Consider the following 27,107-nt stretch of genomic DNA (forward strand, 5'->3'; position numbering starts at 1 on the left):
AGAGTACCCTGTTCACTGTGCAAAATGCTTTGATTATAGTGTCAGAAAAGCGCTATATAAATTAGTTAACTCAACAGTCAGATAATCTAAAAACACACACATCAACAGTAAGAAAATCCACAAACACACACATAAAAAGTCAGATAAACTACATTTACATTTAGTCATTAAACAGACGCTTTTATCCAAAGTGACTTACAAATGAGGAACATAAACACTTTGTCATATAAAAGTAAACTGTACCTGCAGGACCACACTGCCAAGTTCTAAGTGTTGCTATAATAGTACAGAATCTAGCACAGAAGAAAGAGACAGATAAGGATTTTTTTTTATATTTCTTAAATAGTAAGTGCCCTTATTTAGGACAGGTTAAGTGCTCACAGAAAATATATGTTTTCAGCTTTTTCTTGAATGTTGAAATGGTTTCAGCAGAACGGCAGGTGGTTGAAAGCTCATTCCACCACCGGGGGACAGAGAAAGCGAATGAATGTGAAGTGCCTCGTTGTGATGGGACCACCAGCTGTAAGAGGGTGCTGTTCCACTGGTTGTCCTGAGGGCCAAATTCAAAGCTTTGAATTTGATGCATAGTCAGTGGAGTAAGACCAAGAGGGGTATGATGTGAGCCCTCTTTGGTGGGTTGAAAAACAGACGTGCCACCGTATTCAGGACCATCTGCAGTGGCTTGATAGCACTAGCTGGAAGGCTATCCAACAGAACACTGCAGAAGTCCAATCTTGAAATAACCAGAGCTTGGAACAGGGACTGCACAGCATATTCAGATAGAAAAGGTCTGAATTTTCTGATGTAATAAAGCACAAACCTGCAAGACCAGGCAGTTGATGAGATGCGAGTACTAAAATGTAGCTGTTCATCAATTACTACTCTCAGGTTTCAGCTGTCCTGATAGGTCTCACAGTAGTGGAGCATAGATGAACAGTAACAGATAGGTTTGCTGGGATCACAAGTTCCATCAACGAGTTTGGTCTTTGCCAGGTTGAGATGAAGGTGGTGTTCCTTCATTCAGGCAGAGATCTCCAAAAGGCAGGCAGAGATATGTTGATATAAAATTGGTATAAAAATGACTTTGATTTTAAAAGTCCTCTTCATCATCCAAAATAAATGCAAATACTTATTTTTTTAATTATAGTACGTAAAGAAAAGAAAACAATACATATTAAAAAATAAAAATATTTCAAATTACAAAAGAAAAATAAAACAAAGCATTTTATCATAATGTTTCAGTAAATATATAAAATGACAAATATATTCCTCAGGGTTACATGTTTACTGTGCAACCATTTATTAAGGGTCAGTTCACCCACAAATACAATTCTGTCAATACTCGTCCCCGTGTCATTCCAAAATCTCCATCTCCAGAACACAAATTACGATATTTTTAATGAAATCTAAAAGCTTTCTGTCCCTCCATTGACAGCTTACACAACTAGCATTTTCAAGAAAGGTGGTAAAGACATGATTAAAGTAATCCATGTGTCTCTACTGGTTTAACCTCAATTTATGAACATAATCTACTACATTTACAAAATATTAATCTCCAGCATGCGTTCATGAGAGCACCACAACGCATACATGTTGTATTGATGCAAGAGCAGACGTTGTGTAAACGTGTTCAAGATTCATATTTTGTAAATAAAGTGGTAAACTATGTTGTAAATACAACACACACTAAGCACTCGTGTGGCTTCATAAATTGAGGTTAAACCACTGATTTGGATTTCCTGCCTGACATATTGTAAATACCACAAGCACCCGCCATGAACAATCTGTCCCTCACGGACTGCGTGACTTCACCACAAGTTTTTTTTTTTTTTCGGTAACTAACCAACTAATAACATTTTTAGTCGACTAATCCTCTTTTAGTCGACTAACGATTTTATGGGGCAGCCCTAGTCTTTACTACCTTTCTGGGCCTTGAAAGTGGTAGTTGTGTAGCTGTCAATGGAGGGATCAGAAAGCTGTCAGACTTCATTAAAAATATCTTAATTTGTGGTCTGAAGATGAACACAAAGTATTACAGTTTTGGAACGACGTGAGGGTGAGTAAATAAAGACAGAATTGTATTTTTTGGGTGAACTAACCCTTTAAGTTGTATGAATTGACAACAGTGTATGAGTAGTGCTAAGATGATCAAGAAAAGTGTAGGGGACATATTTCAAGTAAAATTAAATTGAAATGGTTAAACTGATGCCATCGTTACTATGGAATGTAATTTCTGATATGCGCTGTCGGTCACAGCAGACTGGGCCATCTGACCCATTAGAGCAGAGTATGATCTCAGAAAAGAGGGGTTTAGAGAGACCGAATCATTTATGAGAAGAGAGATAATACTGCAATGAAAATTACAGTGTTTTTTTTTAATTGGATGCATGTAAACCTAACCTCCAAAACCAATTTAGCAATCTTTAAAATAGCATAATAGGGGCACTTTATAATAATTATTATTATTATGGTTCTTCTTCTTCTGAGACTCTAATTTTCCAAGAGAAACTCCTCCTAGAGCCTTCAACCTACAACCACCAAACACAGCAAAGATCTTTAGGCTGTAATTCCCTGTAGCAGACTTCCGACTTCCATTCATTTATAAAATATACATCCCATTAGCATAACACACTAATGGATTATTCTCTGTTCTTTGTCAGTCTTTCTTCCAGAGCAAGCCATCAAGAGGTACAACAAGGTCTTGGACTATTTGAAAGGTGGGACAACAAACACCCAGGCATACTTCAAATGTGGCATGGATAGAAAGGCCATTGCTGATACTGCTAAAATTGCGGAGCTCGAAGCTTGTGACATAGAGGCCTACAAAAATTTGCGAGGCACCTTCCAAAGAGGACAGAAACTGTCTGATTTTGCAGAGTGGTGCAGAGAATTATGCAGACAGGAGCCAGTGCAAAGCACCATTGAAAACAAAAAGAAAGTTGGCTTTCTTACAGACTTTTGTGAGAGACAAAAATAATCTGTTTATGCATGTGTATGTGTTTCTTTGTATGATAAATACCATTACATGCATGTTCTAGCCCAGTGGCTACACACAGTCACTTTAACTGTTTCATGTTCCATGACTACTGTTTAAAGACAGCCATCATAGGCTAAGTGGCTATACACACTGCCACTTCAGTTGTTGCTTCTTCCATGTGTCTTGTTAAAATCAGCAATTTTTCCAGTCATGATGAATAAATATCATGTGCAACCAAACACTGAAGTCATTTTAAGCTTTTGAGGTTTTTGGTGAAGTTTTAGATAGTAATTCCCATAGAAGTATGCAGTAACACTTGAGTCATTACTAGTTAGTTACCATGATTATTACAGTAGTTACTAATGAAAACTAGGGATGTACCGAAATGAAAATTCTGGGCCGAAACCGAAACCAAAAATCCAGGATGCTCTTGGCCGAAAACCGAAACCGAAACCGAAATTATTACCTATTTAAAAAAAAAAAACAATTTGTATAATTGTATTAATTTTATACTTTTTCATTAATTTCATGAATTTAATGAATCTGAATTGAAAAACTACAAACCAATAAAATAAATCACACTTTTATTGAAAGTAACACACCAATATTGGACAAAAAATATATTAAAACTATATTAAATATTATTCTTCTTTCAGTTCTGTAAAAATCTAATTTTACAGATTTTATTAACAATTATCCAAATAATGTAAAGTTTTAGAAAACTATTATATGCAAAACAATAGTCACGTAATGAACTTAGCTAACATCTTTCAAAAAGTTTAAATATGCAACAGTAATTTTAATTAAAACAAAAGACAGAACACAGAATGGCAGAGGGCCTCTATTCCACTGATCTATATATAACTATAATATATAATTATATATATAGATCAGTGCTCTGTTCTGTTTATGTAAACGTATGTACACTTTAAGTGAAAATGATTGTGCAAAACAGCAGTAATTGAACTAAATCCAACCTCAACTGTAAATGACAAATGTATCCTCAAGTGAAGAACAAGTGTAATGTAATTGCTATACACATCATATTGGACCGCTTTCTATTTAACTACAAGTGACAGGTTTCTCTTCAAGAACAAAAGTTGCTAAATTTTCTGACAGTCTCTCCTGTCAGAAAGCTCATCAAGAACATGAGATGCTGCACTGAACAGTTTCTCACTCTCTGTGCTGGTGCTTGGGCAGATAAATACCTGTGCGCAATCCGCGCAAGCAAAGGAAAGCGGTCTTTGTTTATGCGCCCGTAGTCAAGGGGATTGTCGCGTCTGACGTAGTTCAGATAAATACGTCTCAAGTTGTGTTGTAGCAGTGCTAGTTGTGGCACTGCTGTGGATCGGGGCGCTTTCCTGTAAAATCTCTTGCTGTACTCTGTATATATATATCTTGAAAGTTCTGCTGAACAAACACTGCAGATCGCAAATGTGATGTCCTTATCAGAAACTTTGAAGAATTTCCACACCGCTGACATGATCGGCCTTTGTGTGGTAGTGCCGTTGTGGAATTATCTAACAGCCGTGATAAGGGCTAGATCGATCCAGATTGAAATCAGAGCACTGAGGGGCGGGGCGAGGAGGTATATATTTTCGGCCTTTTTTCTCTTTCGGCCGAATTTTCGGCGGCCGAAATTTCGGAGCATCCCTAATGAAAACCCAATCCTAAAGTGTAGAATCTTCTAATCATTCACAAGATATTCACACACACACACACACACACACACGAACACACACACATGTTGGTCTACCTATCATTATGAGGACTTTCCATAGACATAATGACTTTTATACTGTAAAAACTATAGATTCTATCCCCTAACCCTACCCCTAAACCTAACCCTCACAGAAAACTTTCTGCATTTTTACATTTTCAATAAAACATTGTTTAGTATGTTTTTTAATCTATTTGAAATATGGGGACACTCGTAATGTCCTCATAAATCACATTTATAGCATAATAACCTTGTAATTACCAGTTTGTAACTTAAAAAATTGTCCTCGTAAATCACAAAAACACGCGCACACAAACACACACACACATATGTATATATGAGCTAGGAGACATACATAAAAACATATTTTTTGAGAGGTAGGTTAAATAATAAAATAACTGTATATGGTATTTGGATGGCTGATGACTCAATATGTTCCTGTCACAATGATGAGTCACAAGTCCAAGTGCAAGTGAACAGTTTATTTAAGACGGACAGCACAGGGAGATACTCAAAGCGCCGCGTTACAGGCGGGCGACCTAGAAGTCACAATCTAGAAAAGAGATAAACAGGACTGGAATATAGCGCGAACTCAGGTCAGCGTCAGGATCCAATCTCCCAGACGATCCCACAGTAGACTGGAGGTACAGAGGAAAAACGGGCAGCGCCCGCAAGGAACTAGGACACAGGAACTGGGTAACAGAATACAAACATGAATAACGAACCGACACCATGCATGACAATTTCCACCTAGATAAAGGCAGCTAACAAGCAGTAGTGATTAGTAGCAGCTGACGGCAGTGGAGTAATCAGCTGGTGCTAAGCAACAAACAAGCACTACACACACACACACACACACACCACCCCACACCTATAAACACACCAACAGATGACGAAATGAACACATGGATCGATGAACCGTGACAGTACCCCCTCCCCTAAGAGTGCCTCCTGGCACTCCCAGGAGAGCCTACCTGACGATTGTAATCCTCGATAAGGGAGTGATCAGTATGTCCCTAGCAGGAACCCAACTCCTCTCCTCCGGACCGTAACCCTCCCAGTCCACCAAGTACTGGAATCCGCGTCCCCTCCGTCTAGAGTCCAGAATACGATTAACCGAATATGTAGGCTCCCGTCTACGAGTCGCGGCGTGGGGGAACCGGCATCGGCGGATTAAGGTTAGACCGAAAAAACGGTTTCAATTTGGAGACATGAAAGGCGGGGTGAATTCTCCTGTACACTGGAGGAAGTTTGAGACGGACTGTCACCGGACTAATGATCTTGGTGACAGTGAACGGGCCGATAAATTTAGGAGCTAGTTTATTAGACACGGAACGGAGCGGAATATTCTTAGTAGAAAGCCACACTTTTTGACCCACAACGTACAAGGGAGGCTTTGACCGGTGGCGATCGGCCTTGGCCTTAGTGCGCGCCCTCACCTGGAGCAGAGTCTCGCTCCAGGTGAGCTTCTGGCTCCAGGAGGAAGGATTCTGAGAAACCAAACATCGCAACACTCTCTCTAGGTCTTGGTTGGCACGCTCGGTCTGCCCGTTGCTCTGAGGGTGAAACCCAGACGAAAGACTGACACTCGCCCCCAATAAACGACAAAACTCTCTCCAAAATTTGGAAATAAACCGGGGACCCCTGTCAGAGACCACGTCCATCGGGAGGCCATGTAATCGAAAGACGTGATCTACAACAGCAACCGCTGTCTCCTTGGCAGATGGTAATTTAGGCAAGGGAATGAAATGGGCCGCTTTCGAGAACCGGTCCACTACGGTCAAAACGACCAAATTGCCCTGGGAGGGCGGGAGGGCAGTGACAAAATCTAGCGCAATGTGGGACCAGGGTCTAGAAGGGACAGACAGCGGTTGGAGTAACCCATCCGGTGGGCGATTGGAAGTCTTACCACAAGCATAGACCGAACATGCCAATACAAAACTCCGAATGTCGCGAGCCATAGAGGGCCACCAGAATCGTTGCCTGACCAAAAATCTGGTGCGATTAGCTCCTGGTGACATGCTATAGTGGAACAATGACCCCACCGGATTACGTCGGACCTTGACCCCTCCGGTACAAATAAGCGACTCGGTGGACTCGGAGGCGTTACCCCTTCTAAGGCCGCACGGACCTTCGACTCGACCTCCCAAACGAGTGTGGAGACAATGAGTCTCTCAGGAAAAATGCACTCGGGAGTAGACGGGCGAACGGAACGATCAAAAATACGAGACAAAGCATCAGTCTTGATGTTTCTGGAGCCCGGAGGATACGACAAGGAAAACTCAAAACGACCGAAAAAAAAGTGCCCACCGAGCCTGCCTGGAGTTGAGTCGTTTAGCTGATCTGATATACTCAAGGTTCTTATGATCAGTCCAGACAATAAAGGGTACCCTTGAACCCTCTAACCAATGACGCCATTGCTCCAACGCTAACTTGACTGCCAGCAACTCTCTGTTACCAATGTCATAATTACATTCCGCAGAAAAAAACGCGCAAGGATGCATCTTGTCGTCCGCGGGCGAGCGCTGGGAAAGAACCGCTCCTACCCCCACCTCTGACGCGTCGACCTCCACCACAAACTGACGTGAAGGATCAGGGGCTATAAGAATGGGAGCTGAAACGAAGCAGCTCTTGAGGTTGGTAAATGCAGCTTCAGCTACACCAGACCACCTGAACTTCGTCTTGGAAGAGGTCAAGGCAGTCAGAGGAGCGGCTAGTTGGCTGAAATTGCGAATGAAACGCCGGTAAAAATTGGCGAACCCCAGAAACCTCTGTAGGGCCTTACGGGAATCTGGAGTTGGCCAATCCACCACAGCCTTAACCTTGTCGGGATCCATGCGCACCCCCTCGGAGGAGATGATATAACCCAGAAATGGAACCGACTGAGCATGGAACGAACATTTCTCCGCCTTGACAAAAAGCCCATTCTCTAACAGTCTCTGGAGCACTCGTCTGACGTGCTGAACGTGTTCCTGGAGAGAAGAAGAAAATATCAGTATGTCATCCAGGTAGACATATATGAACTGATCTACCATATCTCTCAGCACGTCATTCACGAGTGCCTGGAAAACCGCAGGGGAGTTAGACAGGCCGAACAGCATGACCAAATATTCAAAGTGTCCCCTGGGGGTGTTAAAAGCAGTTTTCCATTCATCCCCCTTCCTTATGCGGACCAAATGATAAGCATTGCGTAAATCCAATTTTGTGAAGATGGATGCTCCCTGCAACCTCTCGAAGCCAAAGACATCAACGGCAAAGGATAAGTATTCTTTACCGTGATGTTGTTCAACCCTCGGTAGTCAATACAAGGTCGCAGAGAGCCATCCTTCTTGCCCACAAAAAAGAACTCTGCCCCCGCTGGAGAAGAGGAGGGACGGATGAACCCAGAGGCTAGAAAATCAGAAATATATTTCTCCATGGCCTCCCTTTCCGGAACGTAAAGTGAGTATAACTTGCCTTTCGGCGGAGACATACCTGTCAGTAAATCAATGGCACAGTCATAGGGACGATGCGGAGGGAGAGAAGCAGCCCGTGACTTACTGAACACTTCCTTCAGGTCAAGATACTCACGTGGCACGTTTGATAGATCCGCGTGTTCATCCTGAAACACAACACAAGACACTGGAGAACATGCAGACATTAAACAAGAAGCATGACAATATTCACTCCAAGACAAAACAGAATTCCTGCACCAATTAATATGCGGGTTATGGAGTGCCAGCCAGGGATGGCCAAGTACCACAGGAGCAGAAGGGGAGTGGATTAAAAGAAACTCAGTCTCCTCAGAATGGTTACCAGAGGTAACGAGTCTCACTAAGGCCGTGGAGTGAGTAACAGAGGGTAACAGTTGGCCGTTAAGTGCTACTACAGAAATGGGTTGAGGGAGTGTCACCACAGGTATCATGAGTCTCTGAGCGAAGTTAAAGGCTAAAAATTTCCCTCTGCCCCCGAGTCTATCAGAGCCTCACAGTCAACGCTCTGAGCAGAAAGTCTTAAACTGACAGTGAGATGAGTGGCAGAAAAAGAGGATTTAGTCAGAATAGATCCACCCGTCAGTAACCTCTTACCTACTGGCAGGCGCTGGCTTTTACCGGACATTGGAGAGCAATGTGGCCAACGGCTCCACAATACAAGCACAATCCTTTCTCTCTCCTTCTCTGCTTCTCCCTTTGCGATAGACGAGATCTGCCCATCTGCATAGGCTCAGGACCTGAAAAAGACTCTGCAGTTTCCACAGCAGAAAAAGATACGTTAGACTGTGCAGTGACCGGCCAACATCGCTGTGTTCGCGGTCCCCGTCGTCGTAGTCGCGGGTCCACCAGAATGGCTAGGTCGATGAGTTTATCCACCCCCGTGGGTAAATCCATGGCATAGATTTCATCCTTGATGTGCTCAGAGAGTCCGTGTAAAAACATGTCCCATTGAGCCTCCAAATTCCAGCCACACTCCGCAGCCAAGGTGCGGAACTCAATAGAATAGTCCGTGACTGGACGATCTCCTTGACGCAACTCCGCGAGAATGCACGCTGCGTCTCTACCGGAGGCTGCGCGATCAAAGACCTTTCTGAGCTCGTGTGAAAAGTTATCAAAAGAGTCACAACAAGGAAGTCGCTGTTCCCACACCGTAGTTCCCCAAGTCGCGGCTCTCCCCGATAAAAGTGTGATGACAAAAGCCACTTTAGATTCCTCAGTGGGGAATGATGAAGGTTGAAGAGAAATGTGCAGTGAACACTTCGTCAGAAATGAACGACATAATTGAGGCTCACCAGAATAAAACGCTGGAGGTGGAAGACGTGGTTCAGTAGCTCGAATGGTCTGCGTGACCGAAACAGGTGGGCTTGTAGTCACTTGACATCGCACTGAAGCCGTCTCGGTTCTTAGCTGTTGCAACTGGGTAGTTAATTCGGAGACCTGGGTTACAAACGCCTGTACAGCACGACCCGTGGCCACCGCCTGCTCCTCCTGTTGTTGCATGTGAGCCTCACTCCTAGATAGAATCTCCGTCAATTTGGTCACACTTGCTGGATTCATTTTGGTCGGTTCGTTCTGTCACAATGATGAGTCACAAGTCCAAGTGCAAGTGAACAGTTTATTTAAGACGGACAGCACAGGGAGATACTCAAAGCGCCGCGTTACAGGCGGGCGACCTAGAAGTCACAATCGAGAAAAGAGATAAACAGGACTGGAATATAGCGCGAACTCAGGTCAGCGTCAGGATCCAATCTCCCAGACGATCCCACAGTAGACTGGAGGTACAGAGGAAAAACGGGCAGCGCCCGCAAGGAACTAGGACACAGGAACTGGGTAACAGAATACAAACATGAATAACGAACCAACACCATGCATGACAATTTCCAGCTAGATAAAGGCAGCTAACAAGCAGTAGTGATTAGTAGCAGCTGACGGCAGTGGAGTAATCAGCTGGTGCTAAGCAACAAACAAGCACTACACACACACACACACACACACACACACCACCCCACACCTATAAACACACCAACAGATGACGAAATGAACACATGGATCGATGAACCGTGACAGTTCCAGTAGTCACCATGATTCAATGCCAGACCAGAGGAATGCCAGAAAATTGGCAACAGGACAAGTAAGGTCCCGACAACTGCATTTAAAAATCCATTTCTTTAAAATTATTCAGTTGATAAATAGTTCTCTAGGAGACAGCATAAGCTAATTATTGACAGCTTTCCCAAATCATAAGCCTGCTATGCTATTACATATTGATAATGTAAACAACGTTGTGTATTCGTTTACAGTAGCAGTTCAAATGTTAATGTGGTGCTAGTCATTTGTCCTGCATTAGTTATTGATTAGTTTTGCATGAATTATGAAACTTTTTCAGTAGTTCTCTGGGAAGCTTTCAAAAAATAGTAGTTATTGATTAGTTAATAGTGAACTACCACGTTACACATTTGTTCCTGTGTAGTTATTCATTAACGAAGGAACGTTATTCTAAAGTGTTACCGAGTTTTCTAAAGAGCTGGACATAAATTAATGTTGTGATAATTTTGAACTGTGATGTCACAATCAGAATAACTTGATTCACTTGAGAGGAAACAGACTCAGCAGAGGGAGCACATCCACAAGTACACAGTAGTTGGCGATCGTAACATCGCCAAGGCCGATAAATCCGATGATATTCTGACATATTTAAATATCTGCGTTGGCCGATAAATTTCCCCATTTTGCGACGAAAATCACCTGCCTGCACGTGAAGCATATGAGACATGTACACGACTAGTCACAGTTTGTTTTGTTGTTACATGCCATCATGTGATATATCGGCCTTGTATCGGTCTATTGGCCACCCTGCTCTCTGGTTAACGATACCGGCCATTAAAAACCCCATATCGGTCAACCACTGGAACACAGTAACCACAGCTATGTACCACAATATATTCATATCGTACATTCCAATGTACTAATGAATCTTCAAACACAAACCTCAGTATTTCCAGTATACAGTGAGGACTCTTCAGTGCATCAGAGAGCAGCTTCACTCCTGAATCCTGCAGGTCATTGTTACTCAGGTCCAGCTCTCTAAGGGATTTTGATGATTGTAGAACTGAAGACAAACTTTCACAGCACTGATCAGTGAATCTACAAGCTGCAAATCTAAAACAAATAAAGAAACAATGATAAAGAGCAGTTTTATATAACAAATGGTAATAACAGAGTGAATGCTCTACAGTTTGATATGAAGGGTTGTGACAGTCACTGAGCCATGTATTGTTTCATTGTCATAGCTATGAACCACAATATATTCATATTGTATATTCCAATGTACTAATAAATCTGCAAACACAAACCTCAGTGTTTCCAGTATACAGTGAGGACTCTTCAGTGCATCAGAGAGCAGCTTCACTCCTGAATCCTGCAGGTCATTGTTACTCAGGTCAAGCTCTCTAAGGGATTTTGATGATTGTAGAACTGAAGACAAACTTTCACAGCACTGATCAGTGAATCTACAAGCTGCAAATCTAAAAGAAATAAAGAAAGAATGATAAAAAGCAGTTTTATAAAACAAATGGTAATAACAGAGTGAATGCTCTACAGTTTGATATGAAGGGTTGTGACAGTCACTGAGCCATTTATTGTTTCATTGTCACAGCTATGAACCACAATATATTCATATTGTATATTCCAATATACTAATAAATTTGCAAACACAAACCTCAGTATTTCCAGTATACAGTGAGGACTCTTCAGTGCATCAGAGAGCAGCTTCACTCCTGAATCCTGCAGGTCATTGTTACTCAGGTCCAGCTCTCTAAGGGATTTTGATGATTGTAGAACTGAAGACAAACTTTCACAGCACTGATCAGTGAATCTACAAGCTGCAAATCTAAAACAAATAAAGAATGATAAAAATCAGTTTTATATAACAAATGGTAATAACAGAGTGAATGCTCTACAGTTTGATATGAAGGGTTGTGACAGTCACTGAGCCATTTATTGTTTCATTGTCACAGCTATGAACCACAATATATTCATATCGTACATTCCAATGTACTAATAAATCTGCAAACACAAACCTCAGTATTTCCAGTGTACAGTGAGGACTCTTCAGTGCATCAGAGAGCAGCTTCACTCCTGAATCCAGCAGGTTATTATTACTCAGATCCAGCTCTCTCAGACTTGAGGAGTTTGAGCTGAGAACTGAGGCCAGTGCTGAACAACTTTGCTCTGTCAGATCGCAGCCCATCAAACTGAGAGAAATTACAAGATAACAGTGTGTTAATCTATATGTGTTAGTGAAGGCATCTCAGCACAGCTGTTGGGTACAAAGAAAAAAATATATGGCCACTGTGTTTGATTGCTCAAAGTCGTTTGCACATTTTTTGAAGCTCTTCTACTGTCAAGACCCAGTCTGGACTGCCCAACTTGTTTTGTTCTGGAGTTCTGTCTGTTTTGGTCCATGTGTGCATTTGTTTTGAGCACATGTCTTTGTTTGTGTTTGTGTCACCCATGTGCTCTCCTTACTCTGCCTCCTCATTCCCCCTTGCCACACCTCCTCATCTGATCCTTGTTGTGTTGATTGTCATCACCTGTTCCTCATGTGCTCTCCCTCAACATTCTGTGCCTTCTAACTTCTTGTGTCTGTTAGATCGTTTTGTGAGATTGGTTAGTCAGTCATTCCTAATCTGTTTCTCCAGTTGGTGTCTTGTTTATTTTCTTAGTTTCAAATTGGTTCTATTAATTTTACTGTGAGAGTTTTTGGTTTGTATTTAGTTTTTTTCATAAAAACTCTTTGTTTAGCATGCCAGCACTTGGGTTCCTGCAAAATATCCTGATGTCTATGAATTTTGTCTCGAAAACATATTTGAACTTCCCAACACAACTCTAATTTATGATGGAAGTGAAGTAAGGTCAATTAAGCAGTTTATTAAAGTTATATATTAACAGCATAATACTTAAACTGTTTATCACAGTTATAGCCTGTTCATTGTTATATTAACATTTTAATTTGTGCACATCCTGATTAATCCTGTCTAACAATTAATTCTAATGAAAATAAATTAAACATATATGATTTATACATAAGCAAAATATTTTTCTCAGGTGCAAAAATCACGAAATAATTCCACAAAGTGACATCAGCCTGCAACACGCTCAAGTAATCAAGGGTTTAGGTTGTTCCAGTTAAACCCATTGCATGTCTTCCGAAAGGTATTGGACACTTGCACAACGTAAGCAGTGACATACATCCAAGTCCATGTGACAGAGTGAAGTATGCATGGGGATACAATTTTTAAATGGATGGTAGGCCTGAGCAGTGCACTCCTGAGGCGTGAATTAGGCAAATGTGCCACATAGTGACGTAGCTATTTCACAGAAGTAATGGCTGGACTGCAAACCATGTCTTTCAGGCAGTTCAGGAGCAGTGTTTTCTGTGGGAGAGAGTAACTCCCTTTGGTGTGAAATTTGTGCTTTGTAACTTTGCAGACCTTTTACAGGCACAAACCGCTATATTACACACTAATGGAAAGGTAATGTCCCAATAAGTATAATAGGGCCTCTTTAAGCCTAATCTAGACACTAATTAGATAATTTACTGTTTTAACAATGTAAACAAAAACATTATGTCACTGTGACATCATCATACGAAACAACTTGCTACAAAAAAAAGTCAATTGTTTAGCTGTTTTCAATGGCAGCAAATGTAGGTGCTTCTCTTTCACAATGTGGCCCTATTTTTCAGGCCACCGTGTAAAACACTTGGCAATAAGCTGAGAAGTCAATTTAGTCTATCAATCTTTTAAAGAGAAAATAAGGCTTTGACATCATGTATTTATACTTGTGCTCATCCTATAATGACATGAGAGATTTCAGAAGACATGACAACATTTCTGGTAAGAGAACACAGTGATCAACGATGCTCTCTGGTTTTTATGGTGCATTTAGAGAATTTATAGGGAGAGAATGTTTCAGTGCATTGGAATGATTGTGCGACTGGGACATCCATAAAAATGGCTGACTCCCTGACCAGTGCCCTGCTTAGTGGACTAGCGAGCTGATTGATTTACCAGTTGTAGTAGCGGGAGGAGTTGAAAACGGAGCCATCAAGCCGGACACATTCTGTTTCACAACATGTGCTGAACCCACATTAGTCACAGAAGATCCCACAATGATTTCTTTGTTTATTACAGATGAAGTGGTAATCAGAACTCAGGATTTAAATTTACATATAAAAACTGAAAACATTACTGATTTGAAAAGATTGAGTTCTTCTTAATTCAGCGCCTGCTGTGTGTAAGAGAAAGTCCAATAAATGTCTAATTATTTTGATACTAATAAAGGAGTCCATATTTTTAGTAATTTTGATTTTTTTTTATGAATAAACATGATATTACTATGATAAACATATTATAATATGAGATAAATAATGTGCTGTTATGAAAACATGAATTAGCAAGAGTTTATTGGAACTGGAGTTGTCATAATAAACACCTTGGTAATGGCATACCATCATACTACTCTTAATTCTTTCTCAGACGGACTTAGCCGAAGTAGTAAAAGTAGTATGTGTCATTTGATATTTATATGCATCCCATGAAACATATGCTACCATTGTCATCTGTGATTCTGGCCAATCATGAATAAGTTGTGACATCATCAGAGCTCTTGCAGTCACTCTGGAGAAGCTGCGTTGGCAGTGCCAGCCGACTGCTCTTGAATCGCACACAAAGTACTTTAATGGCATACATCACGGTGACGTGGCACTGACGCCATCTTAAGTCAAACAACATTTCTAACCAACATGCACTGCTTCAAGTCAAACTCCGATCTGCGAACCGTATCTGATCACACAGCGCTGCATGAAGTCAAACATCTATTGATTACACTTAGATTAAAACATTACCTACAGATGATAACACAGTATTTACCACCAAATTCTCTTTTCCTCCATGTAACAATCTTCTAATTTAACAATAATGTCACCTCAGTAAATCAGTCAACAAAGATAAACACTTGACATAAAGCCGTCTAAACTAATAATTCATTACCAATCTAAATAAATATTGATCACTATATTATTCACACCTTAATGTAATTTTATATATTACAGTATAACATAATTTAACATTGTTTTTAGTAAAATCCATTAAAGGATTATCAAAACAGAAACAGAAAAACTGTGTAAAATAAACATTGCAGGAATAAAGGAAGCTACAATATGACAAATACATTACTAAAGTATAAAACAATCAAACCCTTAAAATAATAGTAATAATTATTCAGTATTATATTATAATAATAAACTTGACTGAGTCCCCCAATAATAATTCAGTATTATATCATATTTAACTGGGTTTTTGCACATCATGTTCATTAAAGAAATGTTTTAGTAAAAATATATGCAGGTAAATAATGATTTATTTATGAGGCTGATGTGTATTATTGTATGTGGAAGCATAAATAAAATGATGAAGTATCGTTTTGTATTTATTTAGTGGAAAACACGCTTTTGTTATTTTAAACTAGATTATTTACTTTGCATTAAACATTTTGAATCTATTTGGCTACAATGTCTGTTTAAAATGAAGGTAAAACTATAAAAAGTAACACATAAAAACAAACAAACATCAAAATAGTATAAGGGGTTGTTTTTAGTCTAACATAATACATTAAAATCTAACCTCTGCTATTTAATTACAATAAGGTGAGATTAAAACACTAAATTACTCACTCAGCTTTTCTGGATGCTTTGATCACCGGCAGCAGTCTCAGAAGACATTCATGTGATGGATCATATTTCCTCAGATTAAACTGATCCAGCTCCTCTTCTGAGTTCAGCAACACAAACACCAGAGCTGACCACTGAGCAGGAGAGAGACGGACTCCAGAGAGACGATTGATATCTCTACTGTTCACGTATGTTTGTACTTCCTGCACGTATGTTTGTACTTCCTGCACTAGAGAATGATCATTGAGTTCATTCAGACAGTGGAACAGATTGATGGATTTCTCTGGAGAGGGATTCTCCCTGATCTTCATCTTAATGTACTTAACCATTTCCTGTTTGCTGTCAGAGCTGCTTCCTGTCTGTGTCAGTAGGTCTCGTAAGATTGTCTGATTGGACTTCAGTGAGAGACCCAGAAGGAATCGAATGAAAAGGTCCAGGTGTCCGTTCTCACTCTGTAAGGCCTTGTCCACTTCACTCTTCAGGAAATCACTCATTCTTGAATTGTTTTGCAGAAACTTGAATAAAGCAGCGAGAAACTCCTGAATGCTCAGATGCACAAAGCTGAACACCTTCCCCAGGTGCAGTCCAAACTCCTCTCTGAAGATTTGGGTACAAACTCCCGAGTACACTGACGCTTCTCTGACATCAATGCCAGACTCTCTCAGGTCCTCCTCATAGAAGATCAGGTTCCCTTTTTCCAGCTGTTGAAAAGCCAGTTTTCCCAAAGACAGAATCCTCTTTCTAGCCTGCTGAAGATCCACCTCACATTTCCCATCATACTTCTGGCTCTTCAGTTTGCTCTGAAAGATCAGGAAGTGTGTGAACATTTGAGTGAGAGTCTTGGGGATCTCTGCACACTCTGCTTCACTCAACAGTCTCTGGAGAACAGTGGCTGAAATCCAACAGAAGACTGGTATGTGACACATGATGTACAGGCTTCTTGATGATTTCATGTGTGTGATGATTCTGTTGGCCAGATGCTCATCTTTTATTGTCTTCCTGAAATACTCATCCTTCTGAGGGTCATTGAAGCCTCGTACATCTGTGAGCTGGTCAACACACTCAGGAGGAATCTGATTGGCTGCTGCTGGTCGAGAGGTGATCCAGAGCAGAGCAGAAGGAAGCAGATTCCCCTTGATGAGGTTGGTCAGCAGCACATCCACTGAGGCCGATTCTGTCACATCACACAAAATATAATTGTTCTGGAAATCTAGAGGAAGTCGACACTCATCCAGACCATCAAAAATGAAAATTACTTTGTAGTCATCAAGGAATGTTTTCAATTCTCTCAGTTCTTTTGTATCTGTGAAAAACTGATGAAGAAGATTCATCAAACTGATATTTTTGTGCTTCATCAGATTGAGCTCTCTGAAAGGAAGTGGAAATATGAAGTGAACATCCTGATTTGCTTTTCCTTCAGTCCAGTCCACAATGAACTTCTGCACAGAGACAGTTTTCCCAATTCCAGCAACTCCTTTAGTCAGCACAGTTCTGATGTCTTTGTCTTGTCCAGGTAAGGCTTTAAAGATGTCATTGCATTTGATTGGTGTTTCCTGTGTCTCTGCTCTCCTGGATGCTGTCTCAATCTGTCTCACCTCATGTTCATTATTGATCTCTGCACTCCCTCCCTCTGTGATGTACAGCTCTGTGTAGATCTCATTCACAAGTGTTGAGCTGCTTTGATTTGACATTCCTTCAGTAATTCTCTGGAATTTCTCTTTTAGTTTTGTTTTGAGTTTTTGTTGATGCACAGAAATCAGTTCTGATGTAAAGAGGAAAAGAAATGGGGATTATAATTGATGTTGGTGTTTAATGGTCATTAGACATGAAGTTTATTTTCTTTCACTAACATTGAGTGAATCCAGACACTGTGTGTTTCCTCTGAAGGTGATGTGATGTAATAGTGACGTGAGTGCGAGCTCTTACTGGTTTGAAGTGTGTTAGCGAGGTCTGTCTGCTTCATCTTCTTCAGGACGTGCAGTGTGATCTTCAGAAACCCCTCTCTGACTCTGCTGTGACCTTCATCATCCTCCTCCTCTCTCTCAGAGCATGCTGGGGAATCTGAGATCAGTAGTCTCTTGAAACTCTTCAGCTCTTTCTTCATCAGAGAGATGATTTTGTGCTCAAGTTCCTGAAATCAGTGAACATTCAAACAACAAACTTCATTCAGTAACAGAGAGGAACTGAAGGATCAGTGGACAAGAATCATCACTCATTTTATTTGTGCTTTAGTTGTCTTGAATTCATCAGTGTGTGTGTGTGTGTTATTAAGATGAGGGTGAAGCTGTAAAGGTTTCAATGTGGTGTGTATGAGACATGACAGTGTGTATTTAAAAAAACAGCCTATAAGGTATAAGTGTGGCTCTCTCTCACACTCACACACACACACACACACACTCACACACACACACATGTTGGTGCAGCTATCCTTATGAGGACTCTCCATAGACATAATGATTTTTATTCTGTACAAACTATAGATTCTATACCCTAACCCTAACCCTACCCCTAAACCTAACCCTCACAAAAAACTTTCTGCATTTTTACATTTTCAATAAAACATTGTTTAGTATGATTTTTAAGCGATTTGAATTATGGGGACAATAGAAATGTCCTCCTAAACCACATTTATAGCATAATACCCTTGTAATTACTAATTTGTAACCTAAAAAAATGTTCTCATAAACCACATAAACAAGCCCACACACACACACACACACACACACACACACACACACACACACACACACACACACACACACACCTCAAAAATGGAGTCCAATGGCACTTTCCCAGCAGTTGACTCTGATCCTTCCTGTTTGTTTCTGTAGTTGATCAAAGATTCTCCTGAACTGAATTTAATTGGATGATCCATTGACCCGTCACTCTTCATGGACACACAGCTGGGTTCCGGAGATTCTCCATGAATGACACTAAAACAGCAATTAAACAGAGTTTAGTTCATGTGTTTTATTAGTAATCTGAAAAACATAATTTCAACATCCAGTGCAATAAAACACATTTAATGATGTGTCTTATATATTATATGTCACATGAGAACTTGCAATGTCACTAACATCAACATAAGTTCTCACATAAACACTCGAGCCGCTGTGAACAAACATCTCTCACAGCACTCATGAATTCACAACAAACGTCAAGATTTACACTGAAAAATTACACATTTATACTTTTATTTTTAGTTTTAAAGTGAGTCACTCTCCACTGCCATTGTATTAACAAGACCACTCACCATATTCATTAAAACATCTGCTTTTGTGTCTTCTGCATGAGGGTGAGTGAATTATGACACAATTTTCATTTTTAATGAACTGAGAAATCCTGAAGCTGCAGTGAGGACGTGTGTTTTATTTGATCATTCAGAACACAATGAGCTTCAAAACACGACATAACGGGACATTACAAGCAGGGGCGGGATTACGATTTCTGAGGCCCCGACAAACCGACCAACCCGGGGCCCCATTTGGAAAATAGTTGCTTAAATTAAGTCAAATTGATTTTAAATCATAATTATAAATTCATCCTATAAGCTGTTGTAGCAAAGTACATTCAAATTGTTTAATGAAATAAAAATCTAGTTAATTATAATGAATGATGTTTTCCAGTTGTTGTTGTTTTTTGTGAACAGGTTGTGCAAGAATCTACTTCACCCAGTAGCATTTTGGAATTTAGTTGGTATTTATTAATATTATAACCCATCAATTACAGTATTTATTGTTGTCCAGTTTGTCATTATAACATTATACATTATTATTATTATTACTTTGAGTGTTCCAAATCAAGTTTGAATTACCGGATCGGTATGCACTGACCGCCACAGTGTTCCTGTTATAAACTCTGGGTCATTGATAGATAATATATTCCTTTAATGATCGCTCTGATGTTGACATATGAAGATGCATATGTAAGAAGGACAACAATATAGAATAGACAAATAGCAAAGTATTACTAAAGTGTCATCATTTACACACATTGAATGTAAATAACATAACTCAGTGTTCTAGAGCATTATCTTCTCATATACAATCTATAATAATCGCTATATTTCATTAATAACTCCTCAGATAATCAACATTGAGCATTACGTCATTTAACTCAAGCGTGATAAACACAAGCAATCCAGAGAATCTTCCAGTCAGAACGGCTGATGCAACAGTATGGCGCTACACTCATTCACTGAATACACAATTTCCGTATCAACGCCAGTAGCGTATATCTTAACTCCGCCTAGCGCTTATTCTGTGCTCCTCTCCATTATAAGAACAAACATAGAGAATTCTGTACAGCTACCCCCACATTTGAGTAACAGATGTGTCGATTAATAGAATTCTTATGGTTGTGAATTCTCTGTATTTTCTGGGAGTCCTGGAAGTGGGATAAGGCGGGCGACAGGACGGGTGTAGACTTTATCCTTCACTTGAACCTCAGCAGCCCGTATGCACTTATCTCTACTTGGTATGTGTTTCACCACTCGACCTACAGGCCATTGGGCTCGTGGTAGGTTAGGATCAACTATCATTACTACTGTGTCCAGCGTAAGGGACCCTGCCGATTGCTGCCATTTGCAGCGGGACTGAAGTGTTGGCAGGTAGTCTTGTAGGTAACGAATCCAGAACTGATCTATCAAGTACTGACAATGTCGCCATCGACGGCGTCCTATGGTCTCAGGAGCATAAACGGCTTGAGGCAAGGAAGCATCCTGCCGACCCATAAGAAGCATATTAGGAGTGATAGGGTCAGGATTAGCTATGTCAGCTGAAACGTATCCTAGCGGCTTGGAATTGAGAATACCTTCCACCTCAACTAAGATGGTGTGAAGTACGTCCTCTGACAATGATTGAGTTCCCACTGCAACTTGGAGGGCATTCTTGATTGAACGAATCTCTTGCTCCCATGCTCCTCCGAAGTGCGGAGCATTAGGGGGATTGAATTTGAACTCAATTTGATAGATTGCCAGTTGCTGTTGAAGCTGTGGCTCCATTTGCTCGAAAGCTGTTTGGAGCTCTCTGTCAGCACCTCTGAAATTTGTACCTCGATCTGAAATTATTTCTGCTGGTTTGCCTCGCCGAGCAATGAATCTGCGAAGGGCTAGAATCAAGGCATCCGTGTCCATTGAATTGAGGAGATCCAAATGAACTGCACATGTAGTTAAGCACTTAAAAATCACCCCCCAACATTTCTCAGTACGTCTGCCAATCTTAGCAATGAATGGCCGAAACAGTCAATGCCTGTTGAAAAGAAAGGTGGGCAGAAGATACGGAGGTGAGCCGATGGCAAATCTGCCATTTGAGGAACCTTAGGCTGTGCTCTCCATCTTTGACACTCTGGGCAATGAAGTTGGTACTTTTTAATGGCCTGTCGACCCCTCAAGATCCAATACTGTCTCCTGATTTCCGCAAATAGTCTCTCAGAGCCAGGATGTAACAGACGTTCGTCATAGTCTTTAATTAAAAGTACTGTAGCAGGGTGATGAGAATCAAGTACAATGGGGTGAATCTCAAAGCCACTAATCTGCTGCAACTGCCGTAGCCTTCCACCTACTCTGATAAGACCTGTTGTTTGATCAAGCTCTGGAGCTAGATCCCTAATTCTGCTACTAACACGAACTGACTGACCTGCCCTAAGAGACGCAAGCTCTTCTGGGAAGCTCTGTGCTTGGCAAGCTCTACAGAGAGTAGCTATGGCTTCACTGTAACTGTTAGTTAACGAGTACGATTTGGCTCTGCCGCCCCGTGACATTTCTGATGTACAGCTTCGATTAGCTCTTTCCAGGAATCAAACTGATTTGCATCTGGAATATCATTCTGTGGTGACACAGATGCTAAACTACAGAATGTCAGACTTTTAAGCTCATTGGATTTAGGTAGCTGAGTAGTGTTTGGTCTCTTAGGCCACTTATCTGAATCTTGTGAAAGGAAGGATGGGCCTTTACTCCATCTACTGGGTCTAGTAAGCTCTAGAAGCTTCTTACCACGTGTCAAATCATCAGCTAGATTGTTTAGTGAGTCAACATATCGCCATGATCGCAGATCTGTTAGCTCCTGTATTTCTGATATACGCGTGCCGACAAATACCTTAAACCTGCATGACTCCAACTGTAACCATTCTAGAACAGTTTTTGAATCTGTCCATAGTGTGGTCTCTTGTAAGAAACATGACAATTCTGTCTGGATCAATTTTGCCAGCTGTGCTCCAGCTAGTGCTGCACACAACTCCAATCGTGGTATGGTCTGTTGTCGTTTAGGGGCCACTTTTGATCTGGCCATGATGAATGAAATGTTAGTGACACTCTCGTGAGCTGTAGAGAGGTATGCTACTGCTCCATACCCCCTCTCCGATGCATCACAAAAAACATGAAGGTGATGTTCAATCCCTGTTTTATCCATCACTTCAGGGACATAGCAACACGGGATCAGTACCGCACTGAGGTGAGGTAATTCGCTCTCCCATTCATTCCAAGACTCACGCAGATCTGCAGGGAGATCTGAATTGTCCCAGTCTCTTCTCTTAGACCATAACTGCTGTATGAGAATCGTGGCCCTAGTCGTGTAAGGCGTGATAAAACCCAAAGGGTCATATTGACTTGCAAGTACTCTATACACTACACGCATTGTCAATGTTGAATGCTCGATAGGTCGGTATCTGTAACCTAGAGTATCTGTCCCACAATTCCAACAAAGTCCTAGTGTGGGTTCTCGAGGATCACCCCCATTGTGATCTAACCATAATTCCATGTCCTGGGATCTAGCGTCAGGTGGTAAGTGAGTCACTACTGATGAGCGATTGCTAGCCCATTGTCTAATTTCAAATCCACCATCCGCCAGAAGTGCACGCAAGTCATCCATTCTAGTCTTAGCTGCTGCATCTGTAGGGAAACTCTCCAGACAATTATCCACATAGAAATTGGATTCGACTGACTGGATAAGATCAATAGTGCTGTGTGGATGCTCTTTGATGTGCTTCTGTAACGCATAAATGGCACAGCAAGGGCTACTGGTTGTTCCAAACGGCAGCACCTGCCATTCGTATATTTTCGGTGGGATCTCTCAATGCAAATCCCACCAAAGAAATCTTAATAAGGGTTTGTCTTCAGGTAACAGGCGAACCTGATGAAACATACCTTTGATGTCTCCACTTATTGCAACTTGGTGCCTTCGAAATCGCAAAAGGTCCCCAAGGAGAGATGGTCCAAGGTTTGGTCCTGGCAAGAGCTGCTCATTGAGGGAAGTACCCTTGTAAACGAAGGAACAATTGAACACTATACATGCCTTCCCGTTATGGTAGACGAGATGATGCGGTAGATACCAAGATTCATCCGATTCCTTAGCAGCTTCAGCTGTAATCTCTCTCACATGTCCTGCTTTTATTAGTTTAACTATCTCCCCTTGATAGGCGGCTGCCCTTTGTGGCTGATCTATGAGCCTCTTTTCCGTACGACGGAGATTAGCTTAAACTGACTACTGAGGAGCTCTCAGTTTGGGGGAATCTGTAGACCGTAAGAGAGGGGTGGCATAACGATGAACTCCATCAACTAACACTCTACAGGTTTTGCTCTCTAGGATCTTAATAGACTCTTGGTCCTCTCTAGAACGAGTCAACAGCTTTTGACTGCGGTAAGGTAGGGAATCTAGTTGCCACAATCGTTCCACGTCTCTATAGAGAGTATCATACGCTGCTGATGCTGTAATGAAATAACTCTGATGACTGGTGGTTGCTCGATTTGGAAGACCTTCAGGGCCTTGAAGTGCCCATCCCAGTTTTGTACGAACTGCGACTGGTCCTACATGATTACCTACTTGGACTGTTTCTGCCGCAGTGATCAGCAGGCTATTATCTGAACCAAGAAGTAACAGAGGCAGGACATTCTTGAATGACTGCAACGGAATACCTCTTAAGTGGGCATATCTTCGTTGAAGAGCTTGGACTGGATAGATCTGTTCTGCTAGATCTAAACCATCAGCAGTGAAGGCATTCTGGATTCTGTATCTGATTCTTGGATTGACCTTAGAGGACACTTCGAAAGTGACAACTGAGCCATTGAGTAATGTGACATCAGGACGGATAGTTCGTAAAGCTAGAGTCTCCTCTTTACCTTTTAGCTGAAGCTGTCGAGCAGCAGCAGGTAGCAGCATGGTACGCTCTGCGCCATCGTCCAATATTGCAAAGGTCTCAATTGTTATGTCCTTATTGTGCAGGAACACAGGTATAACTTTCAATAACACTTGACTTGAGGGAATTGGAGGTGTAAGATAAATCCGACTGTTCATTGCATTGGTTGGTTTCACTTTGTCTCGCTGTTCAGCGACTCCATGGAGGACTTGAAGATGTATCTCTCCACAGATTCCACATGGTTTCTTTAGAGTACAGTCCTCTGGACTGTGGGAACGGGCACATTTCCAACATCGTTCTCCCTCTGCTATCCATTGCATGAGGCTGTCTGTAGATTGATCTTTTATTTCTTTGCACTGTGTTATGTAATGCTCTTTGCTACGACAGAACAAACAATGCGCTTTGGATTTTCTCCATTGAGAAGACTGAGGTCTTTGTTTGGGTGCCTTAGCATTTTGAGGTTCTACACCATGATAGACTGATGTACTCTGCCCTTTAGGTCGAGTTAGGGCCTTCCCATAAATCGGGTAGGAAGATCTCTCTTTCTGATAACGTTCAACTAGTCTACTGGATAGACGCTGTTGTTGTGCTTTACCTTGCAGCCAACTAGAAAAGTCTTGAAGGTTATATGGGTTGAGGCTGGAGACATTCAACTTGCCTTGCAGCTGTAAGAACTCAATGAAATTATCTCTGAGATACTTTGGGAGTTTGCTAAGTAGCCTGTCTACGTGTGAACAACAATTGAGCTCAATGCCCCTTGGACCTTCCAGAGACAATAACATGCTCACAAGGAGATAAATTCTTAATGCAAATGACTGAAAACTACTAGCATCATGGACTTTCACTTCTGGAGCATTAAGTATGGCTGCTATTTCGCTCTGCGCTAATTGATGCGGCTGACCATAGTGTAACTGTAAAGCCTGCATTGCTGCTGTATATGGCCGAGATTCATGTCGACAAGACTGGCCTATCATCTGAGCTTCTGGAAGCTTAAGATGTTCAAGCAGCACGTGGTACTTGTATTTCTCTGACAACTCAGAATGAGGTTCGAGTAGATTATCCAAAGCTAGTTTTAAATTGGCAAAATCTTTTTCACTGTCTACGGCAAAGTCTGGTATAGAAGGCTTCGGGACCCCCCACATGTTAATGGGCGGTGTGTGAGCTGACCGATAATTGACATTCTGTGGCCAGGTTACTTGTGGTACTGAGTACTGATGGCCAGGTGCATCAGGATAATGATGCTCTGCTGCATATGCACCAAGATAACTGGGCTGACAGTCGGTATAAACTGGATCTACCGAGTGTTGCATCGTATGTGCTGCAGTTGGATGATTGATGGCCCATTCTTGCTGGGTCAAATGAGCAGCATTCTCTGGTCCTAAGGACCTTCTAAGATTAGGAGGTGAATTATATTCATATGGTATTCGTGGGAGTAGCCCTCCATGTGGCGCATCATCATGCGCTGTAGGAAGAATATGGGATGCACAGTATGATGGAGGAATTGAGTGGACTGAACTCGTATTGTGCGGCGAAATAATTTGTTGTTCTGCTTGAGATTTCCTATCACTATGAGCTACTTTGTGTATAACTGATACCGATGTGATCAGAGGTGATTCAACTCTCTTTGGTTTTGGGCTCATCAGCTCAGACTGAGATTTGGGTAAATCGACTAATGTCTTTGAGAAGTGTGGGGCAGTCGAGGTAATGTTAAAAACAGGTTCAGGGGAAAGTGCTCCCTCCTGAGATGCTAATTCTCCTCCTTGGATTGAGAGGTTATCTGTTTCCTCCTCCAGTAGGAATGCATTAATACGCTTTAACATATCCTGTCGACGCTGTCGCCTGTTCTCACAAAGAGACAGTCTGCTCGTTAGCTGTGCATCTTCTTCAATTCTCTCAGTGACATTATACCCTTTGACTGGACTTACTCTGCTTCATTTGCTGAAGGAGACATTCTAGTTGGAGAAGATACTGTGCTGTCTACAGCTCTGTTCGTTACAGAAGTCACTGACTGTGTATTTAGTGAGCATGATGGGGTACTAGTTAATTTTGTATGATTACTATCCATAACATAGTCCTCCATATGCTAAGGAAGTTTACTTTGTCTCACTGGTCTTCCAACTGGATGATCTGTACAGGAGGGATTATTATTATGCAATGACATATCTATGGTAGTCAGCATCTGGCTCGAGGACCATTTTCCAAATTAAGTTTGAATTACCGGATCGGTATGCACTGACCGCCACAGTGTTCCTGTTAGAAACTCTGAGTCATTGATAGATAATATATTCCTTTAATGATCGCTCTGATGTTGACATATGAAGATGCATATGTAAGAAGGACAACAGTAGAGAATAGACAAATAGCAAAGTATTACTAAAGTGTCATCATTTACACACATTGAATGTAAATAACATAACTCAGTGTTCTAAAGCATTATCTTCTCATATACAATCTATAATAATCGCTATATTACATTAATAACTCCTCAGATAATCAACATTGAGCATTACGTCACTTAACTCAAGCGTGATAAACCGATCACGCTGATATAAATGAAATGAACTTATAAACAGTATCTCTAGAGTATACTCAGACAATATACACTCACCTAAAGAATTATTAGGAACACCTGTTCAATTTCTCATTAATGCAATTATCTAATCAACCAATCACATTGCAGTTGACTCAGGTTGTGAAATCCTGGTGCTGTTCACTTTACAATATTAATTAGTTTATGTATTTTCGTTTTTCATGGTGTTTTTGATGAAGTTTGCTTTGTCTTATATCCACACATCTGTGTGCTGTTTTAGTTCAGAGACCTTCAAGCTAGCGGCTAATTCTGAAAAGCAGCAAATCTAAAATTTGCACCCTTGGTGAGCGGAGCGAGGTGTGTATCATTTGGCTCCATGTATAAAAGGCTTCAAGGATGTAAAATGTCTATTTTGACTGTTATTGGAAATTGTTTTGTTGTTTATCTTGTACCAGGAAAGTGTATGTGTTAAGTGAGCAAATTATTGTCTTTAGTTGTTATTTTTAAACTTTAAAGGTCATTTGGTTTGCTTTGCACATATACAA

General features: G+C 41.1%; 1 protein-coding gene across 1 annotated transcript in view; it reads right to left on the bottom strand.

Annotated features, from left to right (window-relative positions):
- Nucleotides 1-27,107, bottom strand: part of LOC127650626 (NACHT, LRR and PYD domains-containing protein 12-like) — a 125,689-nt gene that overhangs the window by 89,084 nt on the left and 9,498 nt on the right. Inside the window, exons 4-10 of the mRNA XM_052136157.1 lie at nucleotides 18,667-18,835; nucleotides 17,829-18,033; nucleotides 15,906-17,664; nucleotides 12,250-12,423; nucleotides 11,889-12,059; nucleotides 11,524-11,694; nucleotides 11,159-11,329 (exon numbers count right to left, since the gene is read on the bottom strand). Of these exons, the coding sequence (XP_051992117.1) occupies nucleotides 11,159-11,329; nucleotides 11,524-11,694; nucleotides 11,889-12,059; nucleotides 12,250-12,423; nucleotides 15,906-17,664; nucleotides 17,829-18,033; nucleotides 18,667-18,835 (2,820 nt within the window). The remainder of the gene's footprint in view (nucleotides 1-11,158; nucleotides 11,330-11,523; nucleotides 11,695-11,888; nucleotides 12,060-12,249; nucleotides 12,424-15,905; nucleotides 17,665-17,828; nucleotides 18,034-18,666; nucleotides 18,836-27,107) is intronic.

The sequence above is a fragment of the Xyrauchen texanus genome, chromosome 10 (genome assembly GCF_025860055.1).
Source record: "Xyrauchen texanus isolate HMW12.3.18 chromosome 10, RBS_HiC_50CHRs, whole genome shotgun sequence".
Classification (NCBI taxonomy): domain Eukaryota; kingdom Metazoa; phylum Chordata; class Actinopteri; order Cypriniformes; family Catostomidae; genus Xyrauchen; species Xyrauchen texanus.